Source organism: Malus sylvestris, chromosome 3, assembly GCF_916048215.2.
Source record: "Malus sylvestris chromosome 3, drMalSylv7.2, whole genome shotgun sequence".
Lineage (NCBI taxonomy): Eukaryota > Viridiplantae > Streptophyta > Magnoliopsida > Rosales > Rosaceae > Malus > Malus sylvestris.
The window spans coordinates 21,797,866-21,817,977 of record NC_062262.1 but is presented as its reverse complement, the minus strand read 5'-3'; the positions used below and the strand labels follow the sequence as shown (position 1 = coordinate 21,817,977).

General features: G+C 37.2%; 1 protein-coding gene across 6 annotated transcripts in view; it reads left to right on the top strand.

Moving 5' to 3' along the window:
- Positions 1-1,333: 1,333 nt before the first annotated feature.
- LOC126614736 (ankyrin repeat-containing protein P16F5.05c-like) overlaps positions 1,334-20,112 on the top strand; it is a 28,695-nt gene continuing 9,916 nt past the window's right edge. Inside the window, exons 1-3 of one of the 6 annotated variants that reach the window (XM_050282388.1) lie at positions 1,334-1,462; positions 1,735-1,821; positions 1,937-2,024. In XM_050282388.1, the coding sequence (XP_050138345.1) occupies positions 1,747-1,821; positions 1,937-2,024 (163 nt within the window). In that variant the 5' untranslated portion in view covers positions 1,334-1,462; positions 1,735-1,746. The other 5 variants (XM_050282390.1, XM_050282387.1, XM_050282385.1 and 2 more) reach the window with 5 other exon arrangements.

Genomic DNA, 20,112 nt, shown 5'->3' with positions numbered 1-20,112 from the left:
CAGTTGACAATAAGGTACTTTGTTTCTCTATATTTATTTAATTGTTTTTGTATTTTTTTTTCTTTAATTGTTCCCCAGATTCTGATTTTCTTTTGCTAAAGATCCTATTGTTGGTGAATTGTTCTCTGCTTCAGGGAGAGTTATACTAGCAGTGAGTTTTCTGTTCCAATCTTGATTCTTTTTTATTCTTTGGAGTCAAAATTTTGGTCTTGGTGGTTAATATATGTTTTTATATTTTTTCTTAGTCCCCTGACTAAGTGTTAACTTTTTGTTTTTCATTTTTGTTCAAATGTTGGAAGTCTGTAACCATTAAGTTGCATGTTGTCTTTCTTGAGAGTGGTGTTGTCAAGAGTCAAGACTAGGTTTACCTTGAAAATTTTTGGGTAGGGCCTACAATGAGCTTAGTGCCGTTTCTTACTAGCTACTTGTGATGGGAATTCTTTAGATGTGTACTTTCTTGTGTTTTGGCTGGTTGAAAAGGGGTGATGGTAGGAGATCTGGTAGCACATAAATATAAGAAATGATTAAAACTACTTACATCCCTCCGTAGAGCTCCGAAAATCACTCGTAGAGTTCTCTGGAAATTTTAAGTTTGTTTGAATGTATTTTACATAGATTGATTGAATGTACAAGAAGAGATATATAATGAGGTAGAAGGTCACAAGCAAACAGTTCTTCACGAGGGTATATCCAGCATGTAAGGCAAAGGAAGAAGAAGAATAGTAAAATCCTACAAAGAAACATTTTCGGCGAATGGAGATGATAACTGTTTAGGGTTAGAGAGTCGTGTTGATAACGTGTTATAAATATGCAAAAGTTAGAGAAATAACCTTTGCTAAAGACAGGAGCGAAGCAGGTGTAAAATATCACACTATAACTTTAGTAGCTATAACACAAATGATGGCAGATAAAGAGAGGGAGGGAGTTATACTAATATTATTTCTTTGATTCTTTCTTTCTCAGTGTGTGTTTTGATAACACACAGATCACTCCATTTAGTACTAGTTTGGTATTGAGGTACTTTTATAAAAAATGAGTATAAAAAAAAGATGAGCTCAAAAAGGTGTTTAGTAAACACTTAAAAACAGCTTATTTTCACAGTTTTTGGTGAAAAAAAGCTAAAAACGTGAGACAGCAAAAATGAGTTTATTCTCACAGTACAGCAGAAACAATTTTTTTTTCAAAGCACAACAATACCAAACTAGCCCTTATAGAACTATTCCTATGAGAAGATCCAAAAATGATATGATGGCTATTTTTGACAATTTTACATAACAAATATATCACTTTCTTTTTCACCTTTTTCCAAATACACGTGGGATGTGGGCATACACCATGCATTTTTTTACAACACGAGCATGATTGAGGAACCAATTTTCGAATTATAACCGAGTTGCCACCGAATTGATCTTGAATCAAACACCCACCCACTCTTTGATGCTAGTAAACTATCTTTTGCCGGGTAAGCAATCCTATTTGGTTTTGCTCATTTCTTTTGTTTTTTAGGGTAATTCAGCAAATCCAGTAGCTTTGGTATTTTTGTCTATTTATTTGCTATAATTTTTTTTGTATGGCGCTTTACATTTTCCTGTAATCTCTCATTTATCTCCTAGAAGTTGAATTCAGGTTTGAATTTGGGTTTAGGGTTTAGGGTTTAAGCTGATGAGAGTGATTGTATTTATGCTGTGGGTTTTGGGTCTTAAGCTAATGGAAACGATTGTGTTGTTCTTGTAGCGGCGGTGGCAAATGGGGGAAGGGGGAAATACAGTTGGTGATTCTCCAGTCGAAACATCATTGGAGAGGGTAGAGGCCTTGCTGGAGCTACCCAACTCCCCTTTCCAAAGTGTTCTGATTGTGCACTAAGATGTTTATTAGAGATATAGATCCTTCTTTTACGATAGAAATTTATAGTTTGAGATGGTTTTCTGTGTGGCAGGCTGCTAGGTACGATGACATCTATGATCTTAAAAGCTTAGAATCTGCTGGTCTTTCTCTTGATTCTAAGGATCTCCACGGCCGAACAGGTTATTCATATTTTCGTTCTACCACATTTATCATTCTATTGTTGGTTTAAGGAATTAGTTTGCGCTAGGATTAACAGATTCAACATGCGATGACACTTTGTGGATTCATCTAGTTCTTTTAACGAGCATGCATTTTTTACTTTTCTTCTGTTTGTTTGCTTTCCTGGGAATAATCACTTGTATCCCATGTAATAATGTTGGAACTTGGACTGGATCAAATCACCCATCCAGAGGCCTTGCTTTCGCACGACTAGCTGTGGATAGTGGCCCTTTCTTTCTTCCTTTCTTAATTCTTGTACTAGTTGGTCTCCATAAGGTTGATACTGTAACGAACAGAGCAATGATTTGCCATCAGGAGTGCTTTAGGAAAATCTGAAAAATATTTCTGTGGTTAAGAATTTTGAGATTCAGCGGGTAAGGTCACTTTTATATACCCTCGGAGTCAGAGGTTTGATAAAATTGATAACAATCTGTAAATTTTGTGAAGAAGGTAGAGAAGTTGAAGAGATGCAGGAGTGGTATTGGAAGAATAGGGATCTCAAAACCTAATTTATCCTGGAAGTAAAGAATTAGGTTTTCCATTTCATCAGAAAGTAGTTAGGTGTTAGGATGTTTGAGGACATGAGGGTTGAAGAGGTGGATTATTTGATAGTCTTGTTTTATTGTATAATCTGTTTATATAGATTAAGTCTTGTTTTCAAAGAAAGGGGACGATCCCTCTACTCTTTCTTAACTGTGGATGAATCAGTAACACCTCCTGAGCAGTAGATTCCAAAGTCCATGGACAGCACAAAAAGCTACAATTTTAAGTCATCTTTTTGGTGCAATGTTGCATTAGTTATGGGATGTGTCCTTCCCTCCTCCTTATTCTGTGGACTCCGCTTTGAGAAGAGTAAGAGAATCCAACTTCATGTTTTGCTATAATTTTGAAAACAATGGACATACTCTTGGTTTTTTTTTTTTTTAAAGTAGAGTTTTGTGGACGTTTCTGGCAATGTCATATATGGTTTTCATTGTCTTTGAATTGTTGTTAACAGTTATCAGCATGGGGTAGCAGAGGATATCTTCCTGTTGCAGTTGAAGTTACCAAAACGCTTGTCGAAATTCAGCAAAAAGATCCTCAGTTTAGGTACCTTTTTCACACAACTCCACTCCTCCGAGCCTTTTCAGATCAACTTCTTATGTCCTTTTTTTCTCAGCGGGGGCGGGGGATAATGTGTTTGTTCTACTATGCTAACTTCATGATGTGTTTTGTGAACTATAGAAAGGAGCAGTCAATGATTTGATAATTGTAAAACGAATCAATCAAGTGCTGCTTTGCTTTCAGAGGAAATGTTGGCCATGTTATATTGTATGGCAATCACAAGGTGAGCTTTCTTTAGTGTTGTGTTCTTAAATCTCTGTTCTTTTCTTTAATCCCTTATCGTCATGTGATGTATGGATTTATATGAATGTAATGCTCTCATAGTTATTAACCACAGTGCAATAATTTGTATAAACAAGGCCTTTGATCAACTATAATACTCAATTAAACCACACAAACTCTCTCTCTCTCTCTCTCTCTCTCTCTACCAATATTGAAAAACTGTTTGAGTTGTTGACTTATCCCAGCTGCATTACACTTTCAGCTATACCTGAAACCTTCCCATTCAATAGTATATAGAAGGAAACGTTTTACTAAAATTTGGTAGTTCTGAGAAAGAACTCCAGCCTTTTGAAACTCCATATATAGAAGATGTATAAGTTCGTTGTACAGATCATTTGGAAGATAGTCTTTGAGCATCTGAAGTTCTTGTCAGTAGTTCTTTTGATATTAGCGCTTATTATTTCCAATTTTTTGCATGTGGTCCAATATCCTAGTGGATAGGGTGTTGGGTTCTAACCATGCATCCTGAGTTCGAAACACCCCCTCCCCCTAAAGTTTTTGATGATAAAACTTTTCTTTTTCCATGTTCCAGTCACTTTCTTCAGAAATAAAGTTCATCATCTCTCTCTATTTTCTGTAGTGTTAGTTGAACCAAACATGGTTTAAAGAAAAGTATTGAATGGAATCTGGCTGTAGTTTGGAAGTAATAAGGAAAGTTTGGTGAAGTCACTGGGATTAACGGAAAATGTGCTGTAGTAGTTGTTTGGATTAGCTAAAAAGCATATCAGAAATTGACATACCCATGTAAAGCTAAATCGAGCAATCATAATAAAATTTAGAGGGACGCTTGTATTATGTTACATATCATGAGCTATGATTTGGGCTCCTTTCCTTTTCCTTCTAAATGGAGAGGACCTCATCTTTCATTGTTATTGCCAATCATGTATTACGGAAAGTTGCTTGTCTTTACAATATGCTCAGACTAGTGTAAATCATAATTGATGTCCGTGATTAGCGAACTGCAGTCTCCATTAATATGCTCAGACTAGTGTAAATCATAATTGATGTCCGTGATTAGCGAACTACAGTCTCCATTCGAAAGGTGTTACCAAGATATTGAAAAGTCTTAATGGGTTGTATTCTTCCTTCTCTCCAGAAGTTGTTTCTGTACTGTTGGAGTTCTTGTTGAAGGCCTATGAATCCTCAGAATCCTTGGAAGCGGAGTTACTTCTGTCTCTTCTGAAGACTGATGTATGAGACGGGTAATCACCTGACCTAAATTTCTTTGTATTTGTTTGTTCCATATTCAGATAGACTGGTAAACTTATGCTGAGGTTATACATAGAATCTTTTGATATTTACATGTTTAGAATTGGATTGCTTTTTTACCGGACATGGGTCAGTGATCTAGTATGCAATAAGAATTAGAAACAGCCTGATTTCCTGAGTTTAGAGAGTTTGTAAATTTACATGAAACAGTTTAATACTGGGATATGTTTCCTCTTGCTTCCCCTCATCAAATTACATATTTCAGTCTTTGTATTACATTTGGTAGCTACTAAACAGGAATGTACAAAATACTATATTTCCTTTAGATTGGAAAAGCGTGTGCTTGCACAAGGTTCCAGAGCATAAGCTGCTGAATTAGGCTAGATGAATAATCGACATTGAGTATACAAAAATTCTGTGTAGGCGTCCTTTTCTAGTATAAAATACTACACAACAGCTTATGGTCATGGAGAGGAGCCGAAAGCATGTTCATGGCAGCTAGCCAGATGCAGTTTTAGGTGAATGGTGTATATTTAGTTTCGTAGTCTAATTTCAGAGTGCACACACCTGCATTTAATTTGTGTTAAAGTATGCATTTGATATTCTCAGTTCCTAGCATGAATTCAACGTCATGTGTAAAGCTGGATACACAAAATCTTCTGCTTCACCAAAATTGAGCGTCTGATAGATTTCTCAAGTGCTCAAAACTTTAAAATATCCAAATGTTCTTATCCTGGTTGCTATTCTTATGAATTTGTCTAGGAGGGTTTCACACATCACCAGACCATAGGGCAGAGGTTGAACACCTCTCCTCTCTCTTCACATGGCTCGTGGAATTAGAACCTCGTCATGAAAAAGATTCTTCAGCAGAAAAAACCATCTCCAAAGCAATTCTGGTTGAGCTCACAAGTAAATGGCTTATTGTATCAGCTTTTGCTAATAACAGGCTCATGGATTCTCTCCTCCATCTTGCACAGCTGACAGAGGACTGCTTTTTAGTTTCATCACATTCGGATACTGCAGAAGATGTTCTTCTAGTGTTCTTATAAATACAAATTATCTACATTTAAAGCAAGATGAATCATCAGTCAAGCGGCAAAGAAGCTAGAACTGATTAATGTCGCAAAATGAAGAGCAAAGAATTGAAGAAGACAGATGCTGATGTCGGAAATACAAACAAATGGGTTCTGCCCAAATCAGGGAACTCGCGTCCGATTGGAATGTTGCCTCGAGCTGTTGGGTTTTCTGGCTGCCTTCCTGTTCTGGATGTCAATAATGTCCCAGAAAAGGTTCCTGGATTACTAGGAAGAAAAGAGAAGTGGAAACTGAAACAATGTAGTGCCATGAGACCTATAAAACTCAATTTTGGTCAAAATAATGTCCAAGCAGTCGAGAGTGAGTAAGTAATGTTTCTTACATTACATTTCAATGCACCGAAACATGTTAGAACTTTCTCACCTTTCGATGTAGCACTTCGTTCCGTTATCAATGTCCATTCAAATCTACAGCAGTGCAATGATATGATAAAGAAGATACCGCAGGGGCAACCTGAGAACACATGAAGCGCAATGCACAAGCGTTACATGTGATCTCAGGTTACTCATGGAACCTCTCTACCGCTTTTGCTTATCTCTGTACAACGTCCCTGCCTTAGAGTGGTAACATATAGCACAACTTAGGACTTAGTTGTGTACTATTTTCACTCCATTGTACTACATGGTTCTTTCTGGTACAAATCTTCTTGTTTGACCATATACACGTTTATTTATTATTTATTGGATTTAAATGTACTAGAATGTTAATGTGGTACAGTTTCATTATTCGAAATTGCTTCGTACAAATGCAGCTATGTACTTTTCAAGTTATTCTTTCTGGTTATTCAAAATTGCTCTAGTAATCAACGGACAAGATTTCACCACCTGATTTTCAGAATCCCTACTATATATGAATTTTGTAATAATTCACATTCATAACACAAGTCCCAAATACAAACGAGTGTCTTTATTGACTGGAAATTCTTTTCTGCGCATGCAGGTTGTGCTCATGAGTTATTTTGTTTGGACCATAACTTGTAATTTATATGAGTTCTACAACAAAGTTATGTGCCAAAACACTTGGGTTTTGGGATTTGGGGAAAAACTGAATTTACGAATTCAGACCCCTAGCATGTTCCAAAAATAATGTGTCACAAGTCGGGTGCATCCGTATTTGACCATCAACTTCTACGGGGTGCAAATTATGCTTGATGCCTAGATCCATCATACTAAGACGAGTGTTATGTGTCCTTTTTCTTACCATCAATGTCCATCAATATTTCTACAACTTTCTCACACATTTTTTTTGCGTTGTTTCAAAATTGTGACCTAATTTTTGTTGGCGAGAGTTAATGCTCTATAGGGATTCAATGCATGTTGGCATGAGTCAATGTGCCTAGAATAGGAAATCAGTATTCAGTGTTCCCAGAATATGGATTCCATATTGTACTATATATTTTGATATTGTCCTCCTATTGAGAGAAATCAAACACGGAAAACATTCAAAATCCTAAATCTACTTTTATCTTGGCGTCGGTGCAAGTTTCGACCTGTCTGTTCCCTAACCCTAAACTTCCTGTCGTCGTGCAAATTACAGTCGACCAAACCTTTTCTAGCTGATTTTGAAACCTTAAACCAACCCAAACAAACTCACACCACCTTGTGTTCTCTGGGCAGCGCCAATCCAAATAAAAAATTACACCAGAAAAACTCTAATTCATCTGCTCAACAATTCCGCTGCAATGGCTAAAGAGAAGTCTATGATATTTCATACTCAAACTGTACCTATCCCAAGTGGGTCAAGCAATCATTGCAATGGGAAACAGCATACATAAGAAACATGTTTAGAGAGGAGGAAGTAGCTCAGGGAAAAAGGAAACGCACAGGCCAAGGTAAAGGTGGCAGATGCTGGACCTGAATTTCTAGTGGAGCAAACCTAGACTGATAAGTTGAATGATAGTAATAATGGCTTAGTTCTTTCTTTAATCAACCAATTCTCTGCAATTGATGGTTCTGATGTTTCAGGTAATATCCTTACTGCCTTAGTAACATCTGCTGACCGTGTCACAGGTTGGATTCCAGAGCCACAAATCATTTGACATATGATCAATCTTTGCTTCACCTAAATAGAGTTTTGTAACTGCGAATGTTGATTTTATCTGTCACTAAAGTGAGATCCATACCTCTTACAAATTCTTTGTTATTACATAATGTACTACTTGTTGCGGCTCTATCAAATCTATTAAGAAAAGTATTTTCCATTGCATAAATGAATAATGTTTACACTTGGGTACTTATACACAAACTATCACAACCAACAGAAAAGGAAAAACAACCAAAACAAACTAAGATTCCTTATCCTCTAAGTATTCTCCCTTGTAAGTGTTATTACATTTTTATCCTTAATATGCCCCTGCAAACGAAACTGGGGAATTTTTAGTTGAAGTTTGTCTCATAGAATCATGAACCTGGATTTAGAGAGAGATTTGGTACATATATCAGCAATTTGGTCCTGTGTTCGAACAAACTACAAAGAGACTTGATTGGCAGGAACATTTTCACGTATGTAGTGATAATCGATTTCAACATGCTTGGTCCGAGCATGGAATATAGGATTTTTGGCCAATGAGATTGCAAAAACATTATCACACCATAACCATGGAGAAGAAGGGAGAGGATAAGCAATGTCAGTGAGCAATATGCAAATCCAAGTGATTTTAGCATCTGTGTTTGCAAGAGACTGAAGGGAAATCTAAGAGATTAATATGGGATTTCGAAATGACTAGCATGCATATACAATTCAAAATTAATATACATAAGCAACGGAAGCATGTTATCAAATAATATCAAAGCTATAGTCATGCAAATCCCCTTCAAGGTTCATAGGTTTATATATAATGCATCTAAAACATTTAAGTTAAGAACAAAGTGAAGGAATAGATCTATACCTCTTGATCTAGATTTTAGACCAAGGATGGACCATCTCCAAGCCCTTTGCTCCTTGAACTCCTTGAGCCTAGCCTCCCTCCTTGCCTCCTCCACTTTGTTGGTAAGAGTGCTCCTAGGTTCTCCTTTAGTCTCCAAAGGAGAAGACCTCTAAAGATCCACACCCACTAGTGTAGTGAGATGGATAGAGGAATAACCAAAAGAGTGAAAAAAAGGATTAGCTAAATCACCCTTAAGGTGGCCGACCTTTGTGTAGTTTTAGAGAGATATTTCTTTTGCCTCTTTGTTGTTTTAAACACACAAAAACCCTTTTTGGAATAAATCTCTATAAAGTTCCTTATATAGACAAAAAGAAACCTAGTCAACAACTTGACTTAATATCTCTTCCTCTCCACTTTAAATGGCTGGCCCCTTTGTGTTGGTTTGGCTTTGGGCTTTTATTTATTTCTAGTCATCCAATGCTTGAATAAAAGCCCAATGGGTTTAGGCCCAATGGGCCCAATTAAACCCGAACGTTTCTTCAAGCCCAAAACGATCTTTTATCGCTTTTATGATTTCTTTAGACTTTCTAAATTAATCACAACACTTAATTAATCCAATTAATTATTTCCATCATCCATTATTTACTCACCACAAGAGTGTATCGGTGTACAATCATTTTAGGTTCTAATTAGCAAGGTAGTGAGGTGATTGACATCAATCCAATTGATTATATTTAATTCAATCACTTAGTGAATTAAAACTTCCTTTTGATTCACCTTCTTCTTTGATGACTACATTTAATCATCTAGAAGAACTCACAAGCTATGAGTGACATCTAACCATATATCATAGCTACCCAAGCTAATGTAGAAGTTGTTCGGAGAACCTATTCAGTTGGAATTACAATGTAATTCGATCATTCTCTAAAACAATACTCTCAATCACATTACTAGGGTATGGATATATTATGTCAAACCCCTAATGTGATTATTCCTTCTTATATGATTCAATTGAGTCGTATAGGAACGCTTTCCTTTATTACGCTCGATACTTCGGCCGAAGATTCCCGAATCATATCTTAGAGTATTCTTCCTCTCTTATCGAGGATTAGAGATTCCTTGTTGCGCATTCACTTGCCTTCATGACTAAGTGGCTTAACCCCAATTATGCCGTGGACACCCGCGAATGGGGTGACTTTGACATAATCAAAGATTAAGTACTTAGCCACAAGACAACGACGATGCCTCAGGTCAAAGGACTACTTACATTATTCCAACCATTAGAGTTACTTGCTTGACATGTGAGTAGACCTCCATGCAAGTACTCTCATTCGATTGTGTTCAGTGAACTCATTCCTTTAATGAGCACCTACATACTTGTCTTAGTGTCACCACACGAATGAGATGAGACTTTCCATCCTTCCATTTGAAGCAGACACAGTATGTACCGGTCTAAGCATTGTCAGTATCCCTCTAACAATCCAATGACCAGGAACCTTTTTGGACATTATGGTTATGTGAAGAAGGTCTCTGTAATCTAACATCATTAGATTACTTCTTCAATCGATCCATTGTCCATGGATTCACTATTTAGGACATATATCGTTTATTGAGATAGTCTTAATTAGTATCTTTGCCATTTGATGTATAAGAATCATCTATACATCCATTCATTTGTCCTGAAAGGTTTCTTCCAAAGATTGACTTTAGGGCATATTTCCAACAGAGACCGGTATTCCACTTATGTGGAAGATGAAGCGACAATGGGTTGCTTCTTGGCACTCTAGCTAATGAGTGAGTTGCCAAAGAATATGCAATATCCACCAATGGATCTTCTATCAAATGAATAGCCTAGCCAATTGGCGTTTGAAAAGGCTTGAAGAAATGCAGTCGTGGAACTCTTGGAAAACCATAAACCGAGATCAATAAACCCATTTAGGTATCTGCGAATGCGTTTGACTGCTTGTAGATGTGAAACTCGTGGCCTGTGCATGAATTGACAAACCAAGTTGATTGCAAAACTTTGATCAGGTCGCGTCCAAGTTAAGTACTGAAGTGCTCCAACCAAACACCAATATTTAGAAGCATTGTCAAGAAGAGGAGAAGAGTGATCAAGTTTAGTTGTACTAAGAGGAGTGCTACAAGGTTTAGCACCTTCCATTTTGGCTTTGGTTAAGAGATCCAAAATGTACTTAGTTTGAGATATGAAGAAACCAGATGATGATCTTTTGACTTCAATACCAAGGAAAATAATGAAGGGCACCAAGATCCTTAATGGGAAAAAGGGCACTGAGTTAAGTTATAACCTCTTGACATGCTGCAGAATCTGGACCAGTCACCAAGATATCATCCACATAGACTAGGATGAAAACCAATTATGGAGATCTCTTCACAAACAAAGAATGATCACTTTAAGAACCTGTGAACCCAAGAGATATCATCCACATAGACTAGGATGAAATCCAATGATGGATATCTCTTCACAAACAAAGAATGATCACTTTAAGAACCTGTGAACCTAAGAGAATGCAAATCATGATGAAGTTTGTCATACCAGGCTCCTCAGGCCACAGAGGGATCTATGCAGTTGACAAACATGAGTTGGTTTTGTGGGATCTTCAAAACTAAGTGGCTATTGCATAAACACGAATTCAGTAAGTGTGCCATGTAGAAAGGCATCACTTACATCTAGTTGATTGAGAAACCAATCAAATGGAGCTGCAAGAGTGAGAATAAGTCAAATGGTCACATGTTTGGCAACTGGACTGAAGGTTTCAGTATAGTTCAATCCTTCTTGTTGGTGAAACCCTTTTGCAACCAAGCTGGCTTTATACTTGTCAATAGAGCCATCTGGTTTTCTCTTAATCCGAAAGATCCACTTGCATCCAACAAGGTTTTGAAAAGAGGAAAAGGGTACAAGGGACCAAGTGCCAGTTTTGAGAAGAGCATTAAACCCTTCTTGCATTGCTGTGCGCCAATGAGAGTGTTTGGAAACTTGTAGATAAGTTTTAGGAACATAATCAACTGCAAGATGAGGAGGAAGAGGATGTTTAGTTGCAGTTAGAGCTTTTGGTTTACAAATGCCAAACTTGGATCTTGTCTGCATTGGGTGAATATTGATGGGACGATGTGTTTGTGAAGAAGAGGGTTGTGATGAAATGGGGGATGATGATGTGGTTGCAGGATATAAGGGATTTGATATAGTGACAGAATATGAGGTGGAGAGATTATTAGATGATGTAGCAACATTAATTAGCACATATGTGTTTAGAGGTGCAGGGTTAGAAGGAAAAGGGTGAAAAGTAAGGGATGAAGGCATGGTAGATTGAGATAATGTGGAGGTAACAAGTTTGGAGGATGAAAGATGTTGAGAATGGTAAGGAAAACTGAACTCATCAAAAAGCACACGTCTTGAAATATATATTCTATGAGTGATTGGATCAAGACAAAGATAGCCCTTGTGATTTAGGTTGTACCAAGAATACACATGCCTTGCGCTTAGGCTCCAGTTTTGAAGATATGTATGGTTTTATCCATGGGAAACAACAGCAACCAAAGACCTTGAGAGACTTGTAATCTGGGATTCTGTTAAAAAAAGACTGCCAGGGAGAGAATCTTGAAATAGTTTGTAGTCTATTAATGAGATAAACAGATGTAGCAAAAGCTTCTACCCAATATTCATGAGGAACTTTAGATGTAGTTAAAAGAGTCCAAGCAATCTTAACTATGTGCTTGTGCTTATGTTTCCGCACACCCATTTTGCTCAGGGGTGTGAGGACAATAGGTTGATGTTGAATACCATTAGTAGATAGGAACTGAGAGAAATCAATACTAACAAATTCACTACCAGAATCAGATCGTAATGTAATAGTGTTTGTTCCCAGAGACTTTTCAACAAGTAATTTCCATTTCATAAAAGTGGAGAGTACATCAGATTTGCACTTTAGGGATAGAACCAACAATATCAAGTATAGTCATCTATGAAAATGATATAGTACCTAAAACCATGATGAGAAACTGTGCATGAAGGTCCACATACATCTGTATGTTGTTCTAAAGGTTTGTGTGTAGTACAATTGGAACTAGAAAATGGATGCTTAGAACATTTCCCTAGTGCACAATCTGAACAAAACTTCTTATTTGAACCTTCAGAAACCAAGATGCATGACTGATATGCCTGTTTATTTATGATCTTAGTAGATGGGTGACCCAATCTTTGATGCCAGAGATACCTTGGAGCTTTGACAGAGGTTGATTAGTTGTAGGAAAGGTATAAAATATCGATGATATCGGAAATATCGGTAGTCCAAAAACACGGAAATTTCGATGGAAATATCGGAATATTATCAATATTGATAAAAATTGAATAAAAACCACGAAAATTGTAAGAAAAACTTGGAAATTTTTGTTGAAACTTTGAAGGATGTTTATTTAATCAACTATCTATTAGTTTATCATAAAAATTTGGAAGGAAATGCATTGCATGATAGATATAACTGATTTAAGTTGATTATATAGCGAGCTGACAAACACTGTGAGTGTAGAAAATATGTACTACTTAATGAAAGAAGTTTCAACACACCATAATCATTTATATATAATGAATTAGTACAATATTTTACACTTTATACATTGCATGGTAAGATACATGAGTGACTTAGCAAGGTCTAAAATATCGATGATATCGGAAATATCGGTAGTCCAAAAAAATGGAAATTTCAATGGAAATATCGGGATATTATGGATATTTTAGACCATGGTTGTAGGAGATGATGATGATAAGTGAAGAGAACAAAAGCCATGTTGAATTGGACCTTTAAAAAGCGTCATCCTTGAAGAAAGATCCTTCATAGTGAAGTGAAAAGGATAAAGATGCATTGAACACCAATTATCAAGAAGAAATTGATTTGCAGACAGAAGATTAAGCTTTAGATCAGGAACATGTAAAACATGTTTCATTGCAAAAGAATTATGTGGAGTATGTAAACAAGAAGAACTAAAGTGGAGAATAGGCAAACCTTTGCCATCTCCAATATACACTTGCTCGGGGCCATGGTATGGTTCTGGATTTTGAAGATTGGCATACGAGTTTGTCATATGCGAGCTGGCACCAGAGTCTATGATCCAAGTAAGTGTAGAATGTGAGGTGTTTGCAACCATAGCAGAATGAGAAAATTTGCCACCATAATTTTGATCCATGCGATGAGGACAGTCACAGGCTTCATGATTGAATTGGCAACAAATCTGACACGAAATCTTCTTGTTTGAGGAATAGTTGTTGCAAGCTCTACGGTCGAATCTTTAAGTAGTGTTACGAGAGTAGTTGTTTATCGTAATGTTGAATCGGTAGTTGCCACAATTTTTATGATTACCACGATTTGTATTTTGATAATTTTGATCCACATTTCGACCTTGATTGTTGAATTGAGATACATGATGAGCAACAAATGCTTGAGGATTAGGGTTTGTAGGCAAGGGAAGAATACCAGTCGAGGAGTTATACGCCTGAAACAGTGCATCTGAAATTGTCTTCTTCCGATTAGTGAGTTGAATCTCTTTGCTTAGTAGTAAGCCGTGCAATTCATCAATAGTTGTAGAACTAAGGCAAAATTGAATGAAATCCACAAAGGAGTCAAATTCTGGAGGTAAGCCATGAAGAGTGACTGAGATTAGTTCTGAATCTTCAACAAGAGCATCGGCATTTGCAAGTGCATCTGCGATTTCTTCAATTTGCTGGAGATATTGAGCCGCAGTTGATTCACCTTTAACAATACTACGAAGATGAGATCAGAGCTCGTGAATATGAGATTGCGATGCAGAGGCAAGTCGCGATTCCAACTTTGCCTAAAGTTAACGAGCAGAAGTCACACCAACAATGTAAGGGATGAGAAATTCAGAGATGGTTGAATTAATCCAGATTTGATCATTTCCTGACGAATCAAGAAGGTATTTGGGCGGCGCCACCATAGTTTCGTCGATAAGACCAGTAAGATTGTAGCGACAGAAGATTGAAGCAAACAAAGCACTCCAAGTCAGGTAATTGGTAGTTGTTAGCTTGATTAGAACCATAGATCCAATGTTTTGGATGGTGATGGAAGAAGAAATCGCAGAATTAGGGTTGGGAATTTCATTAGGAAGCAGATGAACAGGAGAATTCAATTCGGAAGATTGAGATGCAGATGACACCATAGTTGGAGATTAAGGAAGAAATCATGAATAGCAGAGAGAATAGCTGAAGATTGAGGAAGAATTCACGATCAAGATCAAGAAATCAATCGATTGATCGAAGACGATGAAGAAGTTCAATCGGTGCAGAGAGAGGCGTGAAAAGAGGATTGAAGAATGAGAGGTGTCGTAAGACTATTCACGATTGATACTATATTAGGAAAAGTATTTTCATTACTTACACTTGGGTATTTATACACAAACTATCACAACTAACAGAAAAGGAAAAACAACCAAAACAAACTAAGATTCCTTATCCTCTAAGTAATCATTGTCTTGATCTTGTTGCTGTCACCACTACGGACTTGATTGACATACCTCAATGCCACATCCACATAGTATAACCCTCTCTTGTAGGTGTTATTACATTTTTATCCTTAATAAAATCATCTACTGTAAGTTATTTAGGTCACTGAACAATTGGATTGTGTTGTGCAAATATTTCCTAGTTTTTTCTTGCTTCAAGACATCCGAACATGAGAAACCATTGGGTGTGGTACTAAGAAGAGAGGGTTATACTATGTGGATGATGTGGCATTGAGGTATGTCAATCAAGTCCGTAGTGGTGACAACAACAAGATCAAGACAATTTTGTTATGGCATCGTCGATTGGGGTATGGTAATTTAAGGAAGGTAGTTGATTAGGGTATGGTAATTTAAGGAAGGTACTTCTGTCATTATTCAGTAATGTTTCAGACTCTACCCTTAAATATAGTGATTGAATCTTAGCTAAAATTCATCATGCTTCGTACCAGTTAAGTTTCAATAAAAGAATAGTACCGTTTGAGTTAATACATTCTAATGTGCGGGGTTCCTCCCTTGTTACTACACAACATGGAATACATTGGTTTATTATATTTGTGGATGATTACAATAGAATGACCTTTATATCTATAAACTATAAACCCTAAGAGTGATTTTGGCTTAAATTTTCAAATGTTTCACTGCGTGGTTTGGACTAAATATTCTTTTCCTTTCAAGGTCCTACAGTCTGATAACAGTGGCCAATATCTCAATTCCTAAACTCTCTCAATTTTTTCAAGAACACGACATCCTTCATGAGACATGTCCACAATCCCCATAACAAAACAAGGTGGCTAAACATAAGAATAGGCATATTTTGGAGACCACTTTATCTCTTCTTATTGGTGCCCAAGCACCACAGTCTTTACTGGGTGGATGTCGTTACCTATGTTGTGTATCTCATGAACCGGACCCTTCAAAGTTCTTAATTTTAAGACGCCAATGGAAGTTTTGGCCAACCATGTCACTTTGCCATCAACTCTTTGTTTGCTTTCACGTATATTTGGGTACACAATGTATGTACATCTCCAAAAAAATCAACACAATAAAGCTTGACTTGTGTGCAACTAATGTGTATTTCTTAGGTTTAGTCCCCAACAAAAAGGGTATCCTTGTTGTCATCCTTCTTCATGGCACATGTATGTTACAATGGATGTCACGTTTTCCAAGGCTGTAATGTTTTTTACCTCAGATTTATCCTCTTCCAATCTTCAAGGGGAGATGAACAGTGAAGATTTCGGTTGGACTAATCTCCCAACCCAAACTGTAATGGCCAGTCCAAATGGACTGAGTGATTAACTAGGTTACCAGGCCTCAAACTTTGGATTGGAATAAGGGGGAGCGAGCCAAGACTTCACTGTCAGCCTAATTCCTAACGATGTTGATGATGACACAAACTTACGAGGTAAAAGTGGAAGAGAGAGTCCGGGCAGGATTTAGTGACCCTTATTTTTAAAAATTACTAAATTTGATTTTTAGTAATTTTTTAAAATAAATTTATGTAGATTATCATAATTTATTTTATGAACATTTAACCTAATAATATTTAGTCTCTCATAAAAAATGGATTTGCACATAATGATCAAATTATCTGGTCTTTTTTCTACTTTTCAAGTCATTTTAGATATAAATTTTAAATATTAGATCCTTTTTATTTAAATCGTGTATCTCCTTTACTTGTAGTGATTTATCATTCAATGGATGACTGAAAAGTGATCGAACGATCCAATTTTACTTTGTATATAAGCAAAACATTCAAAATTGTAGGACGAGTCTTCCTACACGGCGCTCAACTCCAGACTAGATGAAGTTGTAGCCTACCCTCGAAGCTCTTTATAGTCAGGTGGGAAAGAAATAGTAACTATGCTTCAATTTTTGGTGATTTTTGATTTAATAATTTTTTAAATTATTTTAGCCATTGGATTTAATTTGGACCGTTAGATTTTTTTTTACCGTTAAATTTGATTACAGCCTTTAAATTAATGTATTTAGGAATTATATTTTAAAATAAAAAGTTGAATATGAACGCTGTATCAACCAACATCCCAATCTTTATAGCCGTTAGATTACAAAATAGGCTTTGAGATGAGATAAGGTGGCAGACAAAGCTGTCAGCGGTGGGTCTCACCCACTGCAGCTTTGCCGTGTGCAGGAAAGTGGAGCTCGTCTGGGTCGTAGTAGTCTTCAATTTCTAGGTGCATTCATCTCCATCGTGGGGGACCTACCAATAACCTGCCTTAGGTTTGAGCTAAATCTACCCAAATTTAAGTTTTAATCCAAATTTAAATTTTGGCCTAATTGTTGAAAGAGATTTGGGGGTTTTAAAAATAAAATGTAGGTTTTAACTCAATCATTAGAGTTGTCACTTTGTACTATGGTTTGGTAGTCTTCCTCTTCATTTGTAAATGAGGAATTTTAGGTTCGATTATCGCCAAAGACGAATTTGAATCATATTATTACTAGCTTATTATAAGGCTTAGCCCACTTCTCTCATCCCTTAACGTAGAAAATATTGTTTGTTAAAAAAAAAAAAAAAAGTTAATAACGAATTGTCCATATTGTGAAAAGTTGAAGAACGATACTTAAATTCGACCATAATTGAGGAACCAATTCTCCAATTATAACCGAGTTGCCACCGAATTTATCTTGAAACGAACATCCACCCACTCCTTGACGCTACTAAACCATCTTTTGCTGGGTAAGCAATCCTATTTGGTTTTACTCATTCTTTTGTTTTTTTAGGGTAATTCAGCAAATCCAGTAGCTTTGGTATTTTTGTCCATTTAGTTGCTGATAAATCAATCTTTCATTCCTCTTCTAGAAGTTGAATTCAGGTTTGAATTAGGGTTTAGGGTTTAAGCTGATGGAAGTGATTGTATTTATGCGGTGGGTTTTGGGTTTTAAGCTAATGGAAGCGATTGTGTTGTTCTTGTAGCGGCGGTGGCAAATGGGGGAAGGGAGAGATAAAGTTGGTGATTCTCCAGTCGAAACGGCATCATTGGAGAGGGTAGAGGCCTTGCTGGAGGTACCCAACTCCCTTCTCCAAAGCGTCTGATTGTGCATTAAGATATTTATTAGAGATATAGATCCTTCTTTTACGATAAAGATTTGTAGTTTGAGATGGTGGCAGGCTGCTAGGTACGATGACATTGATGATCTTAAAAGCTTAGAATCTGCTCGTCTTTCTCTTGATTCTAAGGATCTCCACGGCCGAACAGGTTATTCATATTTTCTATTGTTGGTTTAAGGAATTAACAGATTCAACATGCGATGCCACTTTGTGGCTTCATCTACTTCTTTTAATGTGCGCGCGTTTTTTTTATTCTTCCTTTGTTTGTATGCTTTCCTGGGAATAATCACTTGTATGATAATGTTGGAACTTGGACTGGATCAAATCACCCATCCAGAGGCCTTGCTTTCGCACGACTAGCTGTGGATAGTCGCCCTTTCTTTCTTCCTTTCTTAGTTCTTGTACTAGTTGCTCTCCATAAGGTTGATACTGTAACGAACAGAGCTATGATCTGCCATCGGCAGTGCTTTACGAAAATCTCAAAAATATTTCTATGGATAGCATATTTGAGATTCAGCAGGTAAGGTCACTTTTATATACCCTCAGAGTCAGAGGTTTGATAACATTGATAACAATCTGTAAATCTTGTGAAGAAGGTAGAGAAGTTGAAGAGATGCAGGAGTAGTATTGGAAGAACAGGGATCTCAAAACCTAATTTATCTTAGGTTTTCCATTTCATCAGAAAATAGTAGGTGTCTTTTTTTTTGGTAAACTGGAAATGCAATATCCGGGCAAAGATGCCAAAAGATTACAAGAAGGCCTACAACGAGGCAAACAAGCACAAACACCAGCTACAGAAACAGTAGTGCAAGAAGGTAGAAAGAAAATCATGATGCTGCATCTAATGCTAAAGTGCCCCTTCTCACACTACCAAAAACAATAAAGGGGGGCAAGGAAGCCCATCATTACACAAAACATGAACCAAGGAAGATTGGGGTCTATCGACCCAGATTAAGTCACATGCTTCCCTACAATGCCGCAACGCCAAGGAATCTGCAGCCAAGTTGGCCAGTCTTGGGATCCAAGACCACCGGCAATCTTGGAAGACCGATCCCAAACTGGAACACTTCCTAAGAATGGGAAAAGCATCCCAACTGCCCTTCCTTGCCAAATCTCTAAGGCAAGAAATTGATTTGAGTGAGTCCGATTCCACAATTATCAAGTCCCACCCTCTACTAGCCCCCAGCTTGCACCCATGCAAAATAGCCAAAGCCTCCGCCATTGCAACACCATTAGCCTTTATACGGTACCTTAGGATATTTGAGAATATGAGGGTTGAAGAGGTGGATTATTTGATAGTCTTGTTTTTATTGTATAATTTGTTTATAGATAAAGTTTTGTTTTCAAAGAAAGGGGATAATCCCTCTACTCCTTAAATGTGGGTGAATCAGTAACACCTCCTGAACAGTAGATTCCAAAGTCCAAGGATACCACAACAACAACAACAACAACAACAAAGCCTTTTCCCACTAAGTGGGGTCGGCTATATGAATCCTAGAACGCCATTGCGCTCGGTTTTGTGTCATGTCCTCCGTTAGATCCAAGTACTCTAAGTCTTTTCTTAGAGTCTCTTCCAAAGTTTTCCTAGGTCTTCCTCTACCCCTTCGGCCCTGAACCTCTGTCCCGTAGTCACATCTTCGAACCGGAGCGTCATTCGGCCTTCTTTGCACATGTCCAAATCACCGGAACCGATTTTCTCTCATCTTTCCTACAATTTCGGCTACTCCTACTTTACCTCGGATATCCTCATTCCCAATCTTATCCTTTCTCGTGTGCCCACACATCCCACGAAGCATCCTCATCTCCGCTACACCCATTTTGTGTACGTGTTGATGCTTCACCGCCCAACATTCTGTGCCATACAACATCGCTGGCCTTATTGCCGTCCTATAAA